Source organism: Phoca vitulina, unplaced genomic scaffold (genome assembly GCF_004348235.1).
Source record: "Phoca vitulina isolate PV1807 unplaced genomic scaffold, GSC_HSeal_1.0 scaffold6, whole genome shotgun sequence".
Classification (NCBI taxonomy): Eukaryota; Metazoa; Chordata; class Mammalia; order Carnivora; family Phocidae; genus Phoca; species Phoca vitulina.
The window spans coordinates 59736551-59758982 of record NW_022589709.1 but is presented as its reverse complement, the minus strand read 5'-3'; the positions used below and the strand labels follow the sequence as shown (position 1 = coordinate 59758982).

Sequence of the window (22432 nt, the reverse complement as noted above, 5' to 3'; positions counted from 1 at the left end):
AAAGTCAGAAGTTTAACCAACTGAGCAACCCAGGCACCCCAAATGTAGTTTCTTTTTAAAATATATTTGTTAACCTGACATCCTTACATTAAGTTTACTAGGGGACAGTACCCAACTCCATGTCTGATACCTTACAAACTTGACCCTTCCTTGTTAATTGGAATCTGGGTATGTGCCTTTTTCAAATATTTTTGAAAAATTAAAGCATCCCTTTATCTTTTATCTACAGAATTCAGTTTTCTTATTTTCAATATATATTCTAAAACAAATTTCCCCAACATTCAATAAAATATGCCTCTTGGTGATCACAAAATGTTGATAATGTGGTCTAATTAAAGTCTAGAGAAGTTTACCCACTAAATAACAGTTCCTAAAATGATATTTTAAAATGTACACATTAAGAAAAATTCTTATTTTTTTTCTTTTTTAACTTCCTACTTTCTATTAATTCTGATTATTTCTTCTAAAATCAGTAATATTTTTTATGTACCTTTCCAAAATTGTCTAGTTTTTAGACTATATTTGCTACATCTCACATTTTCTTGATTATTTAGCCTTTCCAGTAGGATATGTTACTGCGTATCTTTTTTTCCCCTTTTCTTTGCACTGATTTCTCTACAAAGCAGAATTTTTTTCTTTGTTTTTGTAAAACAAAAGTTTTGGAATAAAAATGATCCAATACACCTAACATAAATTCATTTTCAATTTCTTCTACATGTGAAGCAATTATTTGACCTGATTCAACATAATCTGGAAATAGAATTTCTTCTTTTTGCTCCCAGCACCTGGTTCTGAATTTAAATCAGGGTTTTCTGGACTTTTCAATGTTTCTTTCTTCTTTCCATGGAGTGTGTTGACCATTTCATCTATTTGGAGGCCTTTGATTCTGTTTTGCAACAACATGGTCATGGTACAGCTGTAAATGCTCAGATAATCTGAAATCAGGATTATTTACTTCATGGTCATGTATGATCTAAAGGAAAATAAATGATCAAGATTTGCCTTTTTTCCTACGTTAATGATGGCTTCTGTGGAAGAAGCAATGTCAGATTCACACCTGCGAGCTGTAATACTTTAATGCTAGTCCTTTTATTAAACATCTCTGGTGTTCTTGTGTTTCAGCCTATTTATCTTTTCTTTTTGGCGCTTCACAGTTAATTTCACAGCTGACCTCATATTGCTTGAATTTGCTAGGTTTCCTCCCTCCCTCCCTCTCTCCCTTCCTTCCTCCTTCTTTCTTTCTTTTTTTTTCCAAAATGGCAGGCACACAGCAAGGCTGCATACAGTGTATAATGTATCATAAAGAGCCTGGACTCTGGAGGCGGTATTCGAGTCCCAGCTTACTCGTTCTGTGCCCCAGGAGAAAGTAACCCATCATTAGCATGTGTAAGGATATCTACATCAGAGAGTCTGTGTAAGACTGGGCAGGGTAATTTGTCTCTTTCCTTTCTGGTAGTACAGTTAGGTGACTCTAGGGCCCCAACGCAACTACCTTGTATAAAATATGACAAGCAACACGCTTTTAAATGTATAACTGAGCTTGTAGGAAAGAGAAATCTGTAAGTTCAAAAATGGAGAAGGAATAAAAAGTGGGGTGGTAGACAGCATGGACTGGTCCAATGGCTTCCCTGAGGGCGTTTGCTGGCTCCCTTACAGAGGAGCTGGCTGTGGGAAGGTCATGTGGGGACAGGAATTAGAAGTGAGATACCCACATAAAGTCAGGCGCTGGCTGGCTGTTCTCTGCCCCTCCAGATCCACTTTTTGCCCATCTCCACCCTGTATCATGGGGCTCCCTTCTCCTCTGGCTTCCAGCTGGCCTTAGCCAATGAGGAAGAAGTTGGGAAAGAAGGAGAAGAGTAAGGTCAGGGTATTTATTCTCCTGTTTCCCTCCCTATGCAGTCCCTTTGAAGTGGCTTTGTCCCATAACCCCAGGCCTGCTTTATATAACTCTCTCCCCTGCGGTCCCAGGAACCTCTTTCTCCTCTCATTCCTCAGTGCCTACCCAGTGGTGACAGCACCACATGGTCAGCTTCAAGTTGCTGTGACTCCCAGTTGCCGCCCATACCTTTGTAATGGATCCATATGTGAAGAAATGCTCCTCAAACCTTTTCTGGTTGAGATTCTGATACAAACCAAGACTCTCGAAGGGCTACATGTTTAGTGAAAAGGGAGTCCAGGGAAAATGTCCAACCAGCGCCAGGAGAGCACTTGCTTGACTCAGCCTCCTAAGAAATTATAACCATGCTTTACACTGCCCTGGAGTCCAAAAGCAACCCATCTCAGGTATCTACAGAGAAAGTCCTGCTGAATAGGAGATCACAAGCTTAAATGGTAAAACACACAAGGAAAGAATCTTGCAACGGTGAGACCTGCAAAATAGACAAGAGGATTTAACTCTCCAAGAGCCTTAGTTAACAGCATTACCTGATAAGGACTTAGAGGAAGTGTGTCTTCAATCATTAAAGACACAGAAGAAGACTAGAAAACATGGGACCAAAGAGAGTATGTAAAAAGACCAAGCACACCTGGAGAAGAACTCAAAAAAATTCCAGAAAGGAAAAACATATAAATCATTAAAAATAAAACCAAACGGCTAGATTATACACAGGCAAAAAGAGTAAACTGGAAGGTGGATATGAGGAAAATGCCAAGAATTCAACAGTGAAAGGTAAAGATGCAGGAAATAGAAGAAGGGGGTTAAGACATGAAAACTAGAAATGCAAAGGTCCAACATGTTTCTAATCAGAGTTTCTGAAAGAGAAAATAGAGAAAGGAAAGGATACCACAGGACACTGGGAGGGAGGGGGGCTGAAGATCTTAAAAGCAACCAGAAAGAAAAGACATTACCTACAGAAGAACTGCAATTCAAGTGGAAGCAGTTTTCTCCACAACAGAAACTGAAGCCAGGTGGCCAATGGAATAAAATAGTAGCGGGTAACAAGCACGCAGTAAATGCGCAAGAACCCTTGCTACACGTCTCAGTCGACTGCTTCCTTTTGAACTGGATGAGCTCTCCGTATGTTACACAAACATATTTGTCTGTGCTCCTTAATGCAATCCAGTGTGGCATATTTCTTTTAATAGTAGTGTAGGCTTAAAATCTTAGTTTAAAATCTTTTTTTTAAAAGATTTTATTTATTTACTTGAGAGAGAGAGGGAAGGACGGAGAGAGCACAAGCAGGGGGAGCAGCCCAGGGAGAGGGAGAAGCAAACTCCCCACTGAGCTGGGGGCTCGATCCCAGGACCCCAGGATCATGACCTGAGCCGAAAGCAGATGCTTAACCGACTGAACCATCCAGACACCCCAACAGTAGTTTAGTTTTTATCTAGTTAAACCGGCTGGTCTTAACTAAAGCCGTTTTAACCTTCATACAAGAAGCTGGAAGTAAAAATGCAGAAATATTTTAATGCTTACTGAAAAATGCAATGAGAAAAATTGCACTGAAGTTTTAGAGGATACAAACTGAAAAGAAATTAAGGAGTGTATAAAAGTGGTAGGAACCAGTGCCAGAAAAAAGAAAAAGAAAATACTACCTAGGACTTCTTTGTTAGAAAATAAGTAAAGGGTATGGACAGAGAGCTGGAATAAGCAAACATGAGAGAAAATATTCAACTCTGTTAATAGATGAAAAAAACATGTTAAAACAAAATATAGAGTTGCACATACTATAAATTAGCAAAATGTCAAAAAATGATTACAGCCAGCTCTGGTAATTCTGTGGTAATCCTGGTATACTTAGATATTGCTAGAGGCATAGAAATTTATACTTACATAATTAAAGTAAAAAATTCAGTTCTTTAGTCCCACTAGCCTATTTTGAATCCACATGAAATGAGTGCCTCTCAGACTGTTCAGCACAGAATATCTCTATTCTATTGAACTGGATGGAGGATAGGGGACAGACACTCCTCTTAAACACTTGGTACTTTCAGACTTATTTTTCTAATCTAATAGGTATGAAATGATAGTCCTCACTGATTTAAATTTGCATTTTCCTGATTACTAATTAGGTCAAGTATTTTTTCATGTATTTATTAGCCTTTCATATTTCCTCTTCAGGAAGTTTCTTGTTTGTTTGGTTTTTTTTCTCCACATTACCCTGTTGCAATTATTTAAAATGGGAAAATGTTTATGATGTAGTGACAAGTTTAAAAAAAAAAAGGACAAGTTCTTATTCTTTGTTTTTTAAGTCTTCCTCTTGGCTCCATGTAGACAGAGTGATTATTTTTCTTTATCCCTGCTATTATTTTTATTTCACATTATTCCTTTCTGGTAGAACACTGTGTGCTTGACCTAAAAAAATCTGTGTCTGTCTGTGTGTGTGTGTGTGTGTGTGTGTGTGTGTGTGTGTGTGGTGTGTCTATGTGTCTGTGTGTAAAAGCGAGGATTGAGCAGTGAGAGAAAAACAACATTTCAAGATCTGTATCTTTAATTAGAGTACATGTTTAAATTGCAAAGGAAACTGCCTTTCATAATTCAAGTAGAAGGAAATGAATTCGTGTATATTGCTTGGAGATTTCACATATTCATGATGTGGAAATTAACTTAAGCACACACTTGTCTAAGTAGTCAGCTTAGAAAAGAGATGACATTCTTTAAAGAAGTGGAACAGCACAGTTTAAAAACAAAAACAAGACGAAGAGAAATGGTAGTGTAAAAATTGAACAGAAATTAATTCCTGCCCAACCTAAATCCTTGGGAAAAATGGGCCGTGTTCCCTAGCATGTTTCATGGCAACATCGGCTTCCAGCACGTGGGACCTTCCACGCTAGTGAAATGCAGTGAAGTTCCAACACGTACCCACGCAGATTTGTCCCCTATTGGTCCTTTCCCTCTGTTTTATTGTCAACCAGGCCCTTTTCTATTATTCTTTCATTTCCTATCTAGATCAACGTTTCCAATTTCCCTGTTAACGCTCTGCTGAATGGTGTTCCCCCCCCCCCCCCCCCCCCCCCCCCCCCCCCCCCCCAGGTCGGGAGAGAACAAGCAGCATTTCTACCCCTAACAAAGACAAACAGGGGCTGTCTTACTCCCTGCTCACGGAGACCACAGGCCCTTAGGTGATGCTGCAGCCTCGCATTCTCCAAGCAGTTTTTGTCTGTTTATGTGAGGGAGCTCCAGCATTTTAGTAGTGTGAGCTGGAATGCGCCTTTGTACATTCTCTGCCTTTCCCACTCGCTTCCAAATGAGCACCCCTGTAAGTGGCTTCTTCAGAGCAGGGGGCAGAGAGCCTCTGAGTTTATCGTTCCTGCCCTTCCTGGATCAGTGCCACCTTCCAGTGGCCTCACCACGTCGGGCTTTTTGTGAACTCATATACTAATTTGTAAAGTGGGTGTTGCCGCATTTCCCTTTGCTTTGCAGTCAGATGTCAATTCATTCTAAGGGTGTTACGACATGAGTTATGGGACAGGAAATGAAAGAAGGCCACACTGAAGTAAAATTTATAAAACAAGACGTTTTTAAAATGAGGATAAAACCTGGCCCAGTAAAACCTGGAGCATGAACAAAATAGGATTTGCAACTTGAATGCACACCCTTCAGGAGGCCTCTCAGAAGAACGTGCCAAGCAAGGCTTGACTTCCCAGGGGTGCTTGTGATGCGGGAGGCCCTATCACTGCAGTTCTAGAACCTCCGATGGTCTTCCATCTGCTTAAGTTTGAGCTCAGGTGTGGGTTTGGATCTACTTACTAACATTTCCCTAATGTGGATCCTGAATGTTATCTGAAAACATTTTTCTCTCCATGGGCCTCAAATGTACCAGGATGTTTCCTGAAGCTACTCTTTTGTGTAACAGAGTTGGATTTGCAGCTGTGTGTCATGATTTGGGGGCACTCCATAGGGTCGTCTGCTTTAAATATCAGCCTTACCACTGGCATACTAACATTAGTACTTCTTTCCTTTGGATGCTGGATGCCTTCCCTAAAGGGGATGGCTGTAATAAGCTACCCCATTGCTTCACAAAGTGTGGTTCCTGAATCAGCTGGGAACTTATTAGAAATCAAATAATCAGGCCCCATACCAGACCCACTGAACTGGAAACTCTAGGGACAGTACTCAGCGTTCTGTGGCTTAACAAGCCTTCTGGGTGATTCTAATGCTCACTAAAGTTTGGGAGCCTCCTACTGAAGCCTGTGAGCTTCAAAGTGACATGTGCAAGATGATCTGAAAGAAGATACTGCAACTTTCAATTTCATAGTCTCCATTTCTAATTTCTATTTTTGTGCATTTTTAGATACAAAATATGTATTACCCTATATATGTATAATTTATCAACAAATACATATTGTATACTAAGAGTTCATGTTTAATTTTGTTATTGACAGGGATGCATGATATACAAAGTCCGAAGGCTACTTGTATAACATTTAAAAACACTTATGCTTTAAATCCAACTGAGCTATTAGCCACCAATTATGTCTTATATTTGTGTTAATATTTTTCTCCTTAGTTCTAAAATGGTTTGCACGTAATTTATAGTGCTTATTTCTCCTGTTGTGCAGAGAACTCTCACATTTCCAGTAAAGTAAGAAAAAGAGCCCTCTGAGTTGTATCCTGGACTCTTTTTGCCTGTTCTTGAACTAAGGAGAGACCAGTGATGGCCCATGAACACCATCAACGGCACCTTCCCACGTCCCCCTCGGTGCATTCATCATATGTGCATGCAGGAAAGGGTACAAAGAGCTAGAAAGAGGATTCTGTGCCATGTCCTTTTCCCACTCCCATTGCTCTGCTTAGATGGAGGAATCCCTGGAGTCTGGGGAGGCACTCTGTTCTCATTCCTTACTCCCCCACAAATACCAGCTTGCACTGGCCCAGCGGGCCTCCTGTGTTACACACTTATGCTCCCTTTGTCTTATGTATTCCTGAGCTACCCAGAAAAATACCACTGTGCACTTATTATAAATGGAAAAGTGGAGGAACTAGGAGTAGGGCTGACTTTTAAGCCACAATAATTTACAAGCTCAACAAGGAAAACGAAAAGAAATGATTATTTCCTTCTTAGCATAGTATGTGCATAAAGTATGCTCTCCAAAACTGTGCATGGCATGAATGAACAAACACATAAATATAGTTCGGTTCCCAAGCACTGAGTTCTCGTACACACCAGCTAAAAGCATAAATCCAGGTTTGAGCCTTATCAACGCACTTACTATTTGTGTGACCTTGAGGAAGTCCCATAACCTCTCTTAAGCCTCATTTCCTTCACTCTGTAAATTAAGAATAAGGATACTAAGCACTCCATAGACTCACTGTGAGAATTAAATGAGATGTAAGAGCTTAGCATGGTATCTGGCACATAATCAACCCCCAGGAAAGGTGAGCTATGTTGTATGTTGCTAACGCTGAATCAAATGCCAAAAAGGAGTAAATCATATTCCTACCCTCAGGTCCTTTGTCAGTGAAGCTCACAAGCCCCCCCTTTTTTTTCCTAGCTCAGGCCAATGATCTTACATAATCTATGCTATTTCGAAAATCAAAAGTAACACCTTTATTGGAGAGACTGACCTAAACATTCGTTAATCGCTATCTCCTCCTGCCCATATGTCTGTCTGCCCAGAAAAGCTATTTTTGCTCTTGAGCTGTAACTACCGGCCGAGGTACAGAGTCCTTTCATTCTGTTTCACCTAATGGTACATTATACTTCATCATTAAAAGAGAAGGGGAAAAGTATATGTAGATCTCCACGCGGGAGCCATTTAGTTGAAAATTTGATGGCAGTAAAATGATACCACATCAAGGAAGGAATAAAAGACTGCAAGTTTTCTATCACTGTTTAGAAAAATTAATTTGTCTCAGAGGAGACTTTATAACATGCTATCAAAGAAAAACACCAGAGGATAATAATGGAAGTTTCCACGAACTCTGAAAAAAAGGACTCCAGAAAAAGTAACACCTTCCTCTTTTTCCCCCAGATTTGCCCTTTGTGAATAACGGGAAATCAATAAATATGATTTGAATTAATAAGGAAGAAGAAGGCCTGTGACAAAGGTGTAAGGATGTCAAGGCATAAAGTGCAGAATTGCTTCCCTGAAACACTTCTGTTCATTTGTGCTTGTTATAATCACATAATTCCCATATATGGCTTGACTTAAATATTTTCAGTACTGTATGAAGTAGGTATTACCATCCTAACTTGGTATTTCAGGCAGCAAGAATTTGAGAAATTTGCCCAAGGTCACAGTTATAAGTCATGAAATTGAGATATAAACCCCAAACCACTTACGGCTTCATGTGGAGGATGGAAAGGGGCCTTTATGTTCATCTCTTTTCCTTCTTTGAGAAAATGTGAATTACTGCAGTAAAGTGGACCCCTTGCTCCTGCACTCAGGTTACCCCTGCTTTTCCTTCACTGACTAGAACACTCTGAAGTCACTAGCCTTGCCCCTCTGAGACCGCTAGATCTGTCACATGGACTCAGGTACAGGGTCAGCCGTGAACGTTCAGTTTGATCCATTTCAAAAAACAGGGATTGAGAGCCTTCAATGAACCAGGCGCTATGCTAGGGGTTTGGGAACCAGAAATAATGGATAAAACTTCTTGCCCCTCAGGGTATCCAATCTGGAAGGAAATAGACCAAAACGATAATAATGGATACCTCTGGCATTGGTTTAAGTCATCTTTTCCTCTTTTTTCTTACCTGCATAAAATGTCTACTAATACGTGTTACTTTTATAGAATAGCTTAAAGAAAAAAGGGGGGTGGGGGCTGCAAGAAAAGAAACTGTTAAGGAACTGATCTCTAACCAGCAGTGTAACCCCAGGCTTCTGACTCCTTCCACCCTGGAGGCCCTATTGTTTAAAGCCACTGTGGGGAACTCTTTAATTGAGAGCCTGCTTTGTATCAGACAATCTGTTAAATGTTGGAAGTTCTAGAGATAAATAAGATAAACTTTCCAGTGGAAAAATGGTGGAATATGATATTTTCCATGTATACAGACACTGGTTTGCATGAAGCTTTTGCCTTTTTTTTTGTAGCAAGTAGCTGTTACATCCATCTAGAAATGCACATGGCCATACTGGCATGAAGTGTCATCTTTTGAGAGCCATGTAAAAAACACAAATTATCATTACATGCCAACAGAAAGAATAACCCCACAGGATCTTATTAGATTTAATATTTAAAGAACCTCCAATGTTGGGTAGGAGTCTGAGGCTGAAAAAGTAAACTGCAAAATGCTAAAGAAGTATTAACGCTTCTCAAAATCCTTCACGTAAATGAAAGAATGAACCAGAGGGCTAAACTGAAGTTCTAGCACATAGCAGAAGCTCTGTGTATCTGCCATTGTTATAATATGAAAAACAGATGCCATAGATGCCAACTTTCTACCCTAGTCCTGAATCCTCCCCAAAGAGCCTAGTTTAATCCTTTTATGAAGCTAAAAAAAAATAATTTCAGGCCTGTGTGAGCCATATTTTGGACTCTTGTCGTCTTTTGTCACCCTTCAGACCATCAGCCTAAATAGCTTCTCACATGTAGGAGGAGGCCTTTAGCACTGACAACAATGAATGTGACTGTTATTCTCTAACTATACAACTGATACATCATCACTACTTATTCAAGTGTTGATCAAATATTGATCACTTTGTGTTGTTACAGTTAAATGAGATGAGTTATCAAAAATTCGCTTTTGGATAAACTGAATGAGTTAAATTTGGTCAGCCAAGTTATCTGAAGTTGTTTTAAAACTGTATTATCATTTTGGCTAGCTCAATGAAGCCCGTAGTTTTTAGCTAAAGGGAAATATGACATCCCCTAAATTAATGACATAATTAAGAATGAAGGGTTGAATGCCATTTAGATAAACCAACAGTTTAATATACTGAGCCCTACAATTCCAGGGGATAAAAGCAGGAATTAACTGGAAGCTGCAATTAATGACCCAGACTTTGAATATAATGAAAAGTAATGAGCTGAATTCTTTCCAGTGCAACACATGATAATTGAATGATAATTGACCTTTGAGGATTATTGGTATCAGGTGAAAACAGTAAGCATTAGAGGATGAAAATCTTGATTTTCGATGCAAAAAATATTTTCCAATTATAATGTGAAAACATACATATGCTTATTTAATTTAAATATAAATATATATACACGTATGTACGTATATGTATTTAAAATTAAACTGATCCTGGCTAAAGTCAGGGGGCTAGGGCTTTGTTGGAAGCACGTAACCCCCTGCTGATTCTCACCCCAGCAGAGATTCAAGAATCCAGGACTCACACTCTATCAGCCACACGCCTCTCTCTGCAAGCCTGTAAGAATCACAAGACCTGGGAGACCAGGACCTAAAGAGCTGTTTGCAGGCCCCATATGACTCTTAACCAGAGACTATCAAGAGAAAAACATTGAGAGACTCAGAGAGGAAAAATGGAAGTTCCAAGAAAGGATAAAGGGCAGGGAAGCAGGCCAAGACAGGATAAGAAAGATATTTCATTTTGGAGACTGAAGAAATATTGCTTTGTAAATGTTAGCTTTCCCCTGATCGATAAACATGAGTCTCGAGTATCAAGCAAAGGAAGTCATAATGTGCAGCCTGTTAACTCCTTCAACCTCTAATGCCCCAAGAAATGCCCAGAAAGTCCCTTCACAATCACCACAAAAGTCACCACCTCTTCCCAAATTTATTTATTTAAAATAAATAAAAGATGATTTTAATTCAATAGTCATATTTTTAGTCTTCATTATAAGTATCATAATGTCAGGAAACTGATGGCTATTGATTTCTTTAAGTGTTTAAATACAGTTTTTACTCTTCAAATGGAAAAAAAAATGAATAAGGTGTTCAGTAATGCTACCCATTATTTATCCACTTTCCCTTCTGGCTCATGGAGAAATGTCAAAGGTCCTGCCAGAGGGCAAACCAAAAGCCACAGGCAGTTGAAGACCAGAACATGGCCCTAAATCAGAAAAGGTTCTCTCTGCCTCCTGAGGCTTTGCATAAAGGTACCTGAAGAAACCACCCACAGATAATTTAGGTGCATTTCAGATTTCACTTGGCTGTTAAAAGTCAAGTTTCATTTCTGACTGAACCCAAACAGCTTCAGGGCAGAATTTGATCCCAGCTCTGGTTCAGTGGCGAGGAAATCCCGGAGCCCTGTGTTCCTATGGGATGGCACACTGGCAAGGGAGGGGAGTTTCTGCAATGTCTTCTTCAAAGGCTCCCAGGGGAACCAAACTTGCTAGGACTCTCTATGAAGATCATGGAAGAGACTGCCACCGAAAACACAAGTTTCATGAAAACTCACTGAAGAAAGTTTCTGAGAAAAATGGAGACAAGAGGAAAAGTCAACTGTAATATACATAGATACCCTGAAAAATGCCTTGTTTCTGTTCTTCTGATTAACTAGGCTCCTCTTTTTTTTTTTTTTTTTTAGAGAGATTTTATTTATCAGAGAGAGAGCATGAATAGGGGCAGGTGGGAGGTGATGGAGGGGTGGAAGGAGAAGGAAAGAGACAAGTAGATGCCCCGCTGAGCACAGAGCCTGACCCGGGGCTCGATCCCAGGACCCTGAGATCATGACCTAAGTCAAAGTCAGAGGTGGAACCAACTGAGCCACCCAGGCGCCCCTAACTGGGCTCCTTTTTTTATTGCAGTGCTTATTTTGGTGTAAAAGAGTGTAGTCATTTAGTAGGTTCTCAGCCCCTAATCTGTGTTTATGAACTTGGCTAGCCTTGTAATTATACTTAAGAATTTGAAACCTAAAATAGTAACTGGGGCACACACACACACACATTTGTGCCTTCTCTGTCCTCTAAGTATCCACTGATCACTTATGCTATGAAAGCCACCCTGAGAAGTCTCTTTCACAGAAAATATAGGAAGGCAGGCCTCTGCATCTGTCACTGCATGTGACCCAGACCCAGGCTATACTGTCATTAAGTGGAATCCATCTGAGAGGAAACTACTGGAGGCACTCAGAGACATCCTAGAGCTCGCTATCCTAGGCTAAGTCAGTTAATCCCCATCCTCCCTAGCGGTTTGCTCTGAAAAATAAAGCAAAGGATATCATCCCCTTCCCTCATGCCGTTTGGCTCCCTGAGTCTTTCCTTGCCATTTCGCCTCATCGCTGGCAACAGAAGTGATTCTGAAAAGAGAAACTGGGATCTATCTGCTGCAAGCACGAGTTCTGGTTTCCGTCTCCGGGAGCTGACGAACCCCAAGTGTTCATCTGTCATCACCCAAGTCTGTGAAATGCTGAGGGGATTGTCAATGGGGTCACGCCTTTTTTTCTCAGCCTAATGGCATGTTTATTTAAGCAAAGTCCATATTTGGGAACTGTGAGCAAATAAAGAATGTTATAGAATAACAGATAATTTTTAAAACCAAAGACTTCGCTCCAGCATAAAGCTAAATAAACACAACTTTGAGGTGTTGAGATGGATGGCAGCCAACTTCAAACAATCCTTCACAGTTCTTACTTATTTTCCCACACATGATCTCATTTGATCCTTGCAAGCCCCTTGAGGTACATCAATCGTGAATAGCCGTTACCCCTATTTCACAGCTGAGGAAACTGAGTCTCAGAGAAGTTAACATGGTTTTCCTAGGATCACAGTTCTAAGCAGCAGTCTATATTTAGAGCTGAGTTTTCTGACTCCAGACCCACTCTCCTGTTTTTATGTCTTGCTGCCTTCAACTGAATATACAAACCATGACACTGGGCACAGACTTTCAAAACAACAAGCATTTTGCTGTTTTTTAAAATGCTGGTAGCAGCTGCATAGAACACCAACATCTGGCAACCTCGACCAAAGACCGGACAGATGCAGGGCCAGAGCATTTCCTAACCAAAATCCCTAGTGTGTCCTCTCTAGAACTTGACATTACTAGTCGTAAAGCTTCTTGGTTGATTTGTTCAATTTATGGCATGTAATTATTTGGGGGACTATAAATCCTTGGACATCAAGTAAATACCCATCACCTAGATTCTACAGTTAACATTCTATTATACTTGCTTTACTGCATATCACCCTGTCTGTCCATTCCTTTATCCAACCAGCAACCCATATTATTTTTCTGAAGTTGCAGATATCAGTAAAGTTTACCCCTAAGTACTTTGGCTTGCATGTCATTAATTAGAATTCAGTATTTGCTGATGGTTCTTATTTTTTAAAGTAAAATTTGCATATAATCAAATATACAAATCTTAAGTGTACCATCCAATAAGTTTTGCCAAATGTATACACCCATGTAACTCAAACTTCCATCTAGATATGGAATATTATCCCCACCCCAAAAATTTTGTTCTCCTCATGCCCCTTCCCAGATTCCCTCCTCGCCACTATTTTAATCTTTATTACTGACAATCAGTTTCATCTCTTCTAGAACTGTATATAAATGGGGTCCTACAGTATTTACTCTTGGTGTAAGGATTTTCTCACTCAAGATCATGTGTTTGAGATTCATTCATGTTGTTTTGTGTATCAAGAGTTTACTCCTTTTAAATGTTGAGCATTACTCTACTGTAAGAATATACTAGTTTCTTTATCCACTTTCCTCTAATCAGACACCTGGGCTATTTGCAGTTTTTAGGTATTCTAAATAAAACTAAGAACAGTCTTACAGAGATCTTTCTGTGAATATGTTTTCATTGCTCTTGTTAAACACCTAGAAATGGAATTGCCAGGTCATAAGTAGGTATATGTTTATTGTCATAAGAAACTTCCCGAACCCTCTTCAAGGCGGTTGCACTGTTTTAACTCCCATCAACAATGGATGAGAGTCTCTGTTGCTCCATATCATCAGCAACATTTGGCGTTTGCAGGCTTTTTAATTTTAGCCATTCTGGTGGGTGTTTAGCATATTACTTTTTGAATTACCAAACAAGAATAGCCACCAAGTATATCCAGACTTGCATTACCAAGGGACATCTTGGGCAATATTGTGATTTATATTGTGATTAAGACATTAAATCTTGATTCTCCTCCTTCAGGAGTTGATTGAAAGATTCATTATTTGACAGTTAATTTAAATGATTTTGGCTTCAACCTGAGCTCCAAGTCACTGAATATCATTGAAGTTAATCTTTAGGATGTTTTTCATTAATACTAAGACTTTCAAATTCATCAAAATGATCAGGTGAGCTCTTGACTTATGCTCAATAGAAAAATAAGTAACTAAGCACAACCTAGTCACTAACCTGTAAAATGCCTTTGACTGAATTAAATGGGCACCACCACAGCGGTGACTCTCTTAGACCTAAACTTGTTATTAATAAGAGTGAATCCATTTAGACGAAGCTTAAGCAATACGTGGTAAAGTCATCTCCCGGTTCAATTGCTTCCAGGTGCCGGAGGAAGTCATAGGCCTAATTCTTAATGCAAATTCTTCCTCAGGCCTTCTAATTGATCCTTAGAAAGTTTTCAAGCTTTTACACTGCTGTTTTCTTGGCTTTTGCCGCATTCTCCCTGCTCTAACTTTATTGCTTATTCGTTATGAAAATAACCTGCATGATCTTAATGCTTATCAAAAATGTATCTCAGTCCACTGCTTATAGCATTAGACATATTATAAGTCATCGGACATTCTGTCTTTTAAGGAACGTTTAGTGATCAGCAGCAGTAATGCTGCTTAGAGCTCTGAAGTGGGAGAAACAAATTGTATAAGTCTTAAAGCTAATGGAACTTGGTCAAGGCAGCTCATGAAACACTCACATGAATGGTATGTTAACTTTGCCACTGCTCTTTAACTAACTTCTTTCTTCGTACGTCAGTTTTCCAAGATGTTAAAGGATACTCTGCAAGGATATGTAAGAATTTGTGAACCGGCAAATTTATAATGCAAACTTAGTGTTGATTAATTTTTGTTGGGCAGATTATATTTCTGGTGGCACCTATTCAGTTCCTTCCCGTAACATCTAGGAAGGGCAAAACGCTTCCGCGGTTTCGAGAATCCCCCTGGTTACAGAGGCGTTAGGGAGATGGCACCTGAGGGAATGTTATGAATTACACATTTTAATCTCTGTCCTGACTTGCCTTTTTCGGGAGCACTAAATACACAGCTTTATCGCTCACTGCCTAGCTGTAAGATAAAAAAATATACTGGTTCTTATGATATGTTAATATGGTAATCATTTGTTGAAATTACATAAAATGTCACCTATATATGAGTTTGCATATTTTGGGAACTAACCACTAGGCACATATTTTGTACTTCTGAAAATAAGAACATTCCATGGCTTGAAATGATATGACAGTGACTAATTGTCCCACACATCAAATGTGCAATATATACCACAGATTTATCATAGGTTTCTTTTTTTTTAATGTGTCTATGTGCCACCAGGGCCAATGTTATACACAGGTGAAAACAGGCAACTATTTTGGGATGATGTAGCAGCACAGGAAAAACCTGCCTGCCTTAAAATATTTTTCCTCTAGCCTGCCGTAGGGATGAGACACTTATCTTCAGATTTTCCTATCAAAATCAACATATTAGCAGGAAATATACGAACATCACTTTTTATTATATGAACCATTAATGCCCACTATCCCTCCAGCATCTAGCAGAACCATGAAGGGATGGAACAAAGTCAGAGACATTAGAAAGGCTGCAGATGAGGGGCGCCTGGGTGGCTCAGTCGTTAAGCATCTGCCTTCGGCTCAGGTCATGATCCCAGGGTGCTGGGATCGAGCCCCGCATCGGGCTCCCTGCTCTGTGGGAAGCCTGCTTCTCCCTCTCCCACTCCCCCTGCTTGTGTTCCCTCTCTCGCTGTCTCTCTCTCTCTGTCAAATAAATAAAATCTCTAAAAAAAAAAAAAAAAAAGAAAGGCTGAAGATGAGATGAAGTAATGAGACATTGAGTCTGTGCGGTGCAGGGGGCAGGGAAGAACCCCAGGGAGCAGGAGGGCAGCTGGAGGGTGAAAGGCACCTGTGGGAGGAAGCTCTGAAAGAAAATCTGGGACTTCGGTAAAAGAGACACTTGTTTCCAACATTCGCCTAGGGCTGGACCCATGAGACACAAATGAGAAACTAACGGAGAAAGCCAGATTTTGCACGTAAGCTCTTTTGAGGCACTTTGTTCTGACACAGGAAAGACAGTAACTTTGCAGGCATCGACACTACTGAGGCAAAAAATGGTGCATTTTCCTGTTACATCAGCCAGATAGTTAGATAAACTCTGGTTCATCTACTAAATAAATATGGAAAATGAAGATTGATTATCATTGTAAAGTGCTGCGTAAATGCAAATTCTTTATACTCTGAGTCCAGAGCTTAAATAAAAATCAAGTCATCATTCTTTTCTGATAATTGCCCCTCACATTTTGCCAGCGACCACTTTATAAAGGAATCAAATCCAAATGCTGCATTATTTAATCAGATTTCATTGCATTCTAAATGAACGGGGATAGAAGTGAAGATAACACATTAGGACATGTGACAGAGCTCACTTGTAGGCCACTTCCATTTCTAATGTATCTCTAAATTTTATCCCCTTTATGTAGTTTGCTTTATTCAACACATGCTATTTTAGTGGCATATAAAGAGTTTTAATGACAACTAACTATTCCCTTAATAAAAATAAAAGTGATCGCTCCATGTTTTATCATATTCCCATTTATACATTTTTTTAAAGATTTTATTTATTTATTTGAGAGAGACAGAAAGAGCACGAGCGTGGCGGGGGAGGAGGAGGAGGTAGAGGACAGGGAGAAGCAGACTCCCCACTGAGCAGGGAGCCCAAAGCAAGGCTCAATCCTAGGACCCCCAGATCATGACCTGAGCTGAAGGTAGACGCTTAACTGACTGAGCCACCCAGGTGCCCCCCATTTACACATTTTATCATAGTCAATAGAGAAAGGCTCAAGGACTTCCGAATAAATTTTAGAGCATAAGTTCAGTAATTAATTAGCTTTAGATTGTTAAGCATACTTATTAGAATTATATTACTTTTCTTCTTCATAAAATTTTTATGTTTTCATTAAAATCTGTTGGCCTTTTATAAATTAACCATAGCAAACAATAAAGGAATATCCTTCAGACTGAGACAAAAGACCTTGATCAAAATAACTGATATCTTGGCTCTCTAATCATATTATTCCAGGGCCTTAATATTAAAAAGCTCTCATAATTGGTAACTGAATAGCTCTTCCTTAGATTCTCTAAAAATAAGAGTTTTTAATCTCTTCTTGCATGCTAGGAGAGTCTTATGACTTACATGTATTTTGGAAACTTGTTTCAACACGTAAAAGGAAAATGTCTGATACTTTCAATTACTTAAAACATTTATGATTTTAAGCTCCCAGCAGAAATCTGCTGCTGAAGGGAGAAAAAAAATTAAGAGCTGTTAGTCAGGAAGACGCTTATGTAAGAACTGTGACATTGGTCATTGCTATGAAAGCAGGAAGTCCTATATTTTAGAGTCAAGGCTTAAAGGAATCTTTATTGAGCATTCCGCGCCCCTTCCCCCCTCCTTGGAGCTGAGACAAATGGCTGAGGAGTGAAATCTTGAGAAATGCTCACGGCTTTTCGCCTTCGTTCTGTTGCAGCCCGGAAGATGGTGAGATCCACCCAGAAATCTGTCGGCTTTATATCCAGCTGCAGTGCTGCTTGGAAATGTACACAACAGAGATGCTCAAATCCATATGTCTGCTGGGGTCTCTTCAGTTTCATCGAAAAGGTATCTGCCTTTAGCATACCACCATAAACACTGATGTTAAACAAAAGCTTACCTTTTCCAAAGGCCTGTAAGCACCCTGCCTACACACAATTGGAATGGATGTAAATGTTCAGGAAATATTTGATACAAATTAATAAAAGAAGTCTATACCAGTACTAAGTGTGAAGAACACCAATCATCTTGAACAGAAACTGTGGGAGAAACTGTTCTCAAATGTATTATTTCACCACTTGTGAACATGGCTTTGGTTACAATCAGCACAGAGAGAAAAAAAAAAAAATATATATATATATATATAACAATCTTACTAGGGGTAAATGCCATCCAAGACCGCTGCTCTTTCCCTAACTGAATTTGGCTGCAAGAAGGCAAATTACATATTATGTCTCAAAGATTTAAAAATAGGGGGAACTCAACCAACAACAGGGAGGCATAGGAGTAAAAGAAAAGTCTCATTCCTTGACTTAAACTATAAAGGAACATATTGGCTCAAATGGCTGAACCGTCCAGAGATGGCAGGGACTTTAGCGTGGTTTTGTCAGTCTTTTACCTCACCCGCTGAATGATACTCTGCCTTCTCCTGGGTGTTGGCTTTCCCCCACATTAGCAAACTGATTCTCACAGTTCCAGTCATCATATCTGCTTACTAAAAGGTCCATAAAGAGAATTTCTCCCCACCGGAGACTAGAAAATGTCCTGAGCTTCATTCTGATTGGACCAGGTTGGATCTTGGGTCTATACTTGAACCAGTCACTCTAGCCAGAGGGATGGAATTATACCGATTGATTTAGGCAATCAAAGGCCATTCCTGGAGCTAAGGGAGGAGTCCTTCCTACCCAACCAGTGCCCATTACATGATGGGAGCAGGTGGACTAGAACAGATGCTGGGGAGGAAACCAAAAGTTTCTGTTAGTGGAGGATTCAAGCTATATTTTCTTTACTCATTTATTGCATAGTAATTTATTGGGAAGCTTCTGAATGCAAATACTTGTCGCTTGAGCTCAGAAGAATAGGATGATGTGTAGAAGGTAATCCTTGTCTGTGATTTAAATCCTGAGAGAGTAAGCCCTATAATATTCAGGGAAAATCTTATAGAAAGGGTAGAGCTAGGTTATGAAGATAAAGTTCAAGTAGGAAAGGAAAAAGCAGGACCTTGCAAGGGAAGAAGCAGTTAAAGTAGAGATTTGAAATCATATGAGCATGGAATTTGGGGGGGAAGTAAATGGCATGACAAAGTACTTGTAAAAAATCAAATCTTGTGTATTCATGGATATATGCACAAGGCAGAACTAAAAATAGGATTATGCTACACTGCTCCAGAGTGAGGAGAACATTTTCTGGAAACATGAGTATTTCTTTTTCCTTTTTCCTTCTAATGGCAGAACTTTCAACAGTTTCCTTCTTTGCTTCTGTTATTACTGCAAGTGAACATGTTTGGAGAGATGAGCTTCTACACACTCCTGATGCCTGATCAGAAAATTGAATATTCACATACACTGATGCCATTCCAACAAGTTGTCCCTGGCCCAATGTCTTCACTTATCCTGTCTGCTCTCAATCTCTGTCTCTCACACACACACACACACATTCTCACATAAACTCACAGAGTAGTATTTTCACTCTTTTTAATCATGGCTGAACAGAACAACATAGTTTTTTTCTGAGTGCTGCACTGGCTACTCTTACAGTATTTTATTTCATGGCCGTGTTGCCACTGGAATCGCCCTCATTGATGACATGTCCGTAACACCCACTGTCTCCACCTCCACTCTCACTCTAACTCCTCGGGGTACCACCTGCTCTCCTGCCATCCACTCCTACTCTGTCTTTCCACGATTGGCTTTTGAAAGATGGCCTCTTTTCTGCTAGCTCTCTATTTAGAAGTAAAAAGTAGGGGCGCCGGGATGGCTCATTCGGTTGAGCTTCCGACTTGATTTCAGCTCAGGTCATAATCTCAGGGTCATAAGCTCAGGATGCTGGGATCAAGCCCCTCAAGGAGCCCCACTCAGCACAGAGTCTGTTTGTCCCCTCTCCGCCCCCCTCTGTTCCTCCTCTCCCCCTACCCCCACACTCCCCCTGCCCCGGCTCATGCGTGCGCTCTAAAATAAATTTAAAAAAAAAAAGAAAGAAAAAGGAGTCCCTCATCCAGGTTTTTTCCTTATTGTATTTGGTCTTGAGCACACAAGTAAAAAAAGCATCACCTCTTAACTGATCAGCTCATTTGGTCTTCACAGCCTCCTGTCCTCATTGTCAGTCTCTGATCTGCTTCCTTCCCTGCCTCTTCTTTTAAAAATAATTCCCCCCTTCTCTCTACTCTAGCACCCAGCCTTCTATGTACAACTCTAAAAAGAATCTGCCTGATAACGTCTTTGATTGCTCCCACATGTATGATTAAGCTCCGCTTGGACATCTATTTTATTCTTCTAAAATCAGTATTACTTAAAGTGCAAATCCTTAGAAAATCTGCTTCAAAATTACCCAGGATGCTGAATAAACATGCAGGCTCATGGATCCTACCCAGGACCTACTGAATCAGAATCTCTGGGGGCACTCCAGGTGATTCTGAAACCCACACAGTGAGGATTGAGAGCTGTTGGTCTACTTTCGAAACGAAAGGAAATCTCCCCACCATATGAATACAAATTAAAACTTCCAATTCCTCACCTTGCCATTCTCTAGTCACCTAAGTATATGCTTTCAACTTTGTTCTCAGCTTTTTCTTCTTTATCACCCAAGGTGATGAAAAGCAAACACCAAAGTAGTAGCGAGAGCTGTGTGTGATGGCTCACGCTTTCTCCGCCAGCCCTTCACATGACCTTGAAATCTAGCTGTGGTTCCCAAAGGCCGGCCTCTGGCCTCTGCCCTGGCAGCACCAGCGTCCCTTGTTAGAAATGCAAATTACTGGCCCCACCCTAGACTTACTGAATCGGAAACTCCCCTCAATTTACTTTTTTGCTGCTTGACAAAAATTAAAAGAACAATTCATGGAGACGTTTCTTCACCTGAATACATTTATAACCTTCTCTGATCCCCATCTATAATGAGCAAACCATTCTTTTCTACTCTTTTCAAGTATGTATATCCCATCTACCCCTGGCAAACCTCCTGTGTTTCCAGAAAACCCCTCCAAGAGCTGACTGTCTTATGGATTGTTACCTCTGTCTGAGAACCCGTAGAGGTAAGGCAGTGAGGAGAAGGACATTTTCTTATTAGTGCGACATCTTCAAACTAGTTGTAAAGAAAATAGTCTTATTTAAAGTTTAAAAATGACATTGAAAATGGAAATAAGTCACTAAAAGTAGGCCCCAAGGAAAATGTCATTAAACCAGAGAAAATAAGGCACTAGAAAACATGTATGAAAATACACACCAGACAAATACCCTGAAAATTTCTGGAATGCCAGATAAAATACGAGCTCTTGGGAGACGGATGGTTCCATTAAAGAAATCATTTTTAATTTTTCTGGTCCCATTTTTGTATTACACTTCTCTATTTCTTTATTCTCTCCATTAATTTCCTCATTACGCCTAAGAGATTAATGCTATAATTATTGATTTCGACTCCTGGCTTTGTTCTCTAGTTTATATTCCCACTGTTAGGACAGCATAGAAAATGTCAGCTGATGTCACTAGTTTTTGTTTTTTTTTTCTTTGGTATCATCGGAAACTGGAAAGTAACCTGTGTCCAGAAGGCTCCAGCTAATACACAATAAGTATATTACATCTGCTACTAGCAATCTGGAAGGCCCTGACTAAAAAGAATAGAAACACTTGACTCCAATGACCATGGACTGCCAGAAATGACTGGAAGAAATATGTCCAGGGGAGCCTGGCTGGCTCGGTCGGTAGAGCATGTGAGTCTAGATCTCAGGGTTGTAAGTCCAAGCCCCACTTTGGATGTAGAGATTACTTAAAAATAAAATCTTTAAAAAAAAAAAAAAAAAGGAGGAAATATATCCATAGACCACAGCACAAGAGAGTGTTTAAGAGTTGGGCAAATTAAGGGCGCCTGGGTGGCTCAGTTGGTTAAGCGACTGCCTTCGGCTCAGGTCATGATCCTGGAGTCCCTGGATCGAGTCCCACATCGGGCTCCCTGCTCGGGGGGAGCCTGCTTCTCCCTCTGACCCTCCCCTCTCTCATGTGCTCTCTCTCTCTCATTCTGTCTCAAATAAATAAATAAGATCTTTAAAAAAAGAGTTGGGCAAATTAAGAGATATAACAGGCATCTTGTCCTAGAAACATAAAGTCCCTATGCAGACTAGTAGACACAGGGGAATCAGCAAGCCTAAGCAGTCTTACTGCATGAGAACAAGAAATGGGGAAGGGGTGGGAAGAAGGCTTTGCCAGTGGGACTTACTAAGAAATGGAGTCAGGATGTGTGATTAAGGAAAAATATATAAAGCCTTTATTTTTTTCTTTTATTTAAGATTTTATTTAGAGAGAGAGAGCACGAATGGGGAAGAGGGACAAAGGGAGAGGGAGAAGCAGACTCCCCACTGAACAAGGAGCCCGATGTGGGGCTCGATCCCAGGACCCCAAGATCATGACCTGAGCTTCACCAACTGAGCCCCCCAGGCGCCCCATAAAGCTTTTAAATGAGCAATGGAGTGGCACCTGAAGTGTAGGTGATTCCAAACTTCAGGCAAGGTGGTAGAGGTGGCAGCAGGAGGCAGTCCCCTTTCACCAGATATACACAAATCTGTTTACCAAGTTTTAAGATGTGGGATAACATATTCTTTATCCAAACACAGTGGTATCTCTGGTGTGGCCTCCAGCTGGGGGGGTGGCCTGTCTAGAAGATCTCACTAA

The 22432-nt window shown here is 40.2% G+C and overlaps 1 protein-coding gene across 3 annotated transcripts in view; it reads left to right on the top strand.

Annotated features, from left to right (window-relative positions):
• Positions 1 to 22432, top strand: part of RGS7BP (regulator of G protein signaling 7 binding protein) — a 101987-nt gene that overhangs the window by 40618 nt on the left and 38937 nt on the right. For all 3 annotated transcript variants that reach the window (XM_032404345.1, XM_032404347.1, XM_032404346.1), the window contains exon 3: positions 17494 to 17624. In XM_032404345.1, coding sequence (XP_032260236.1) covers positions 17494 to 17624 — 131 coding nt within the window. The remainder of the gene's footprint in view (positions 1 to 17493; positions 17625 to 22432) is intronic.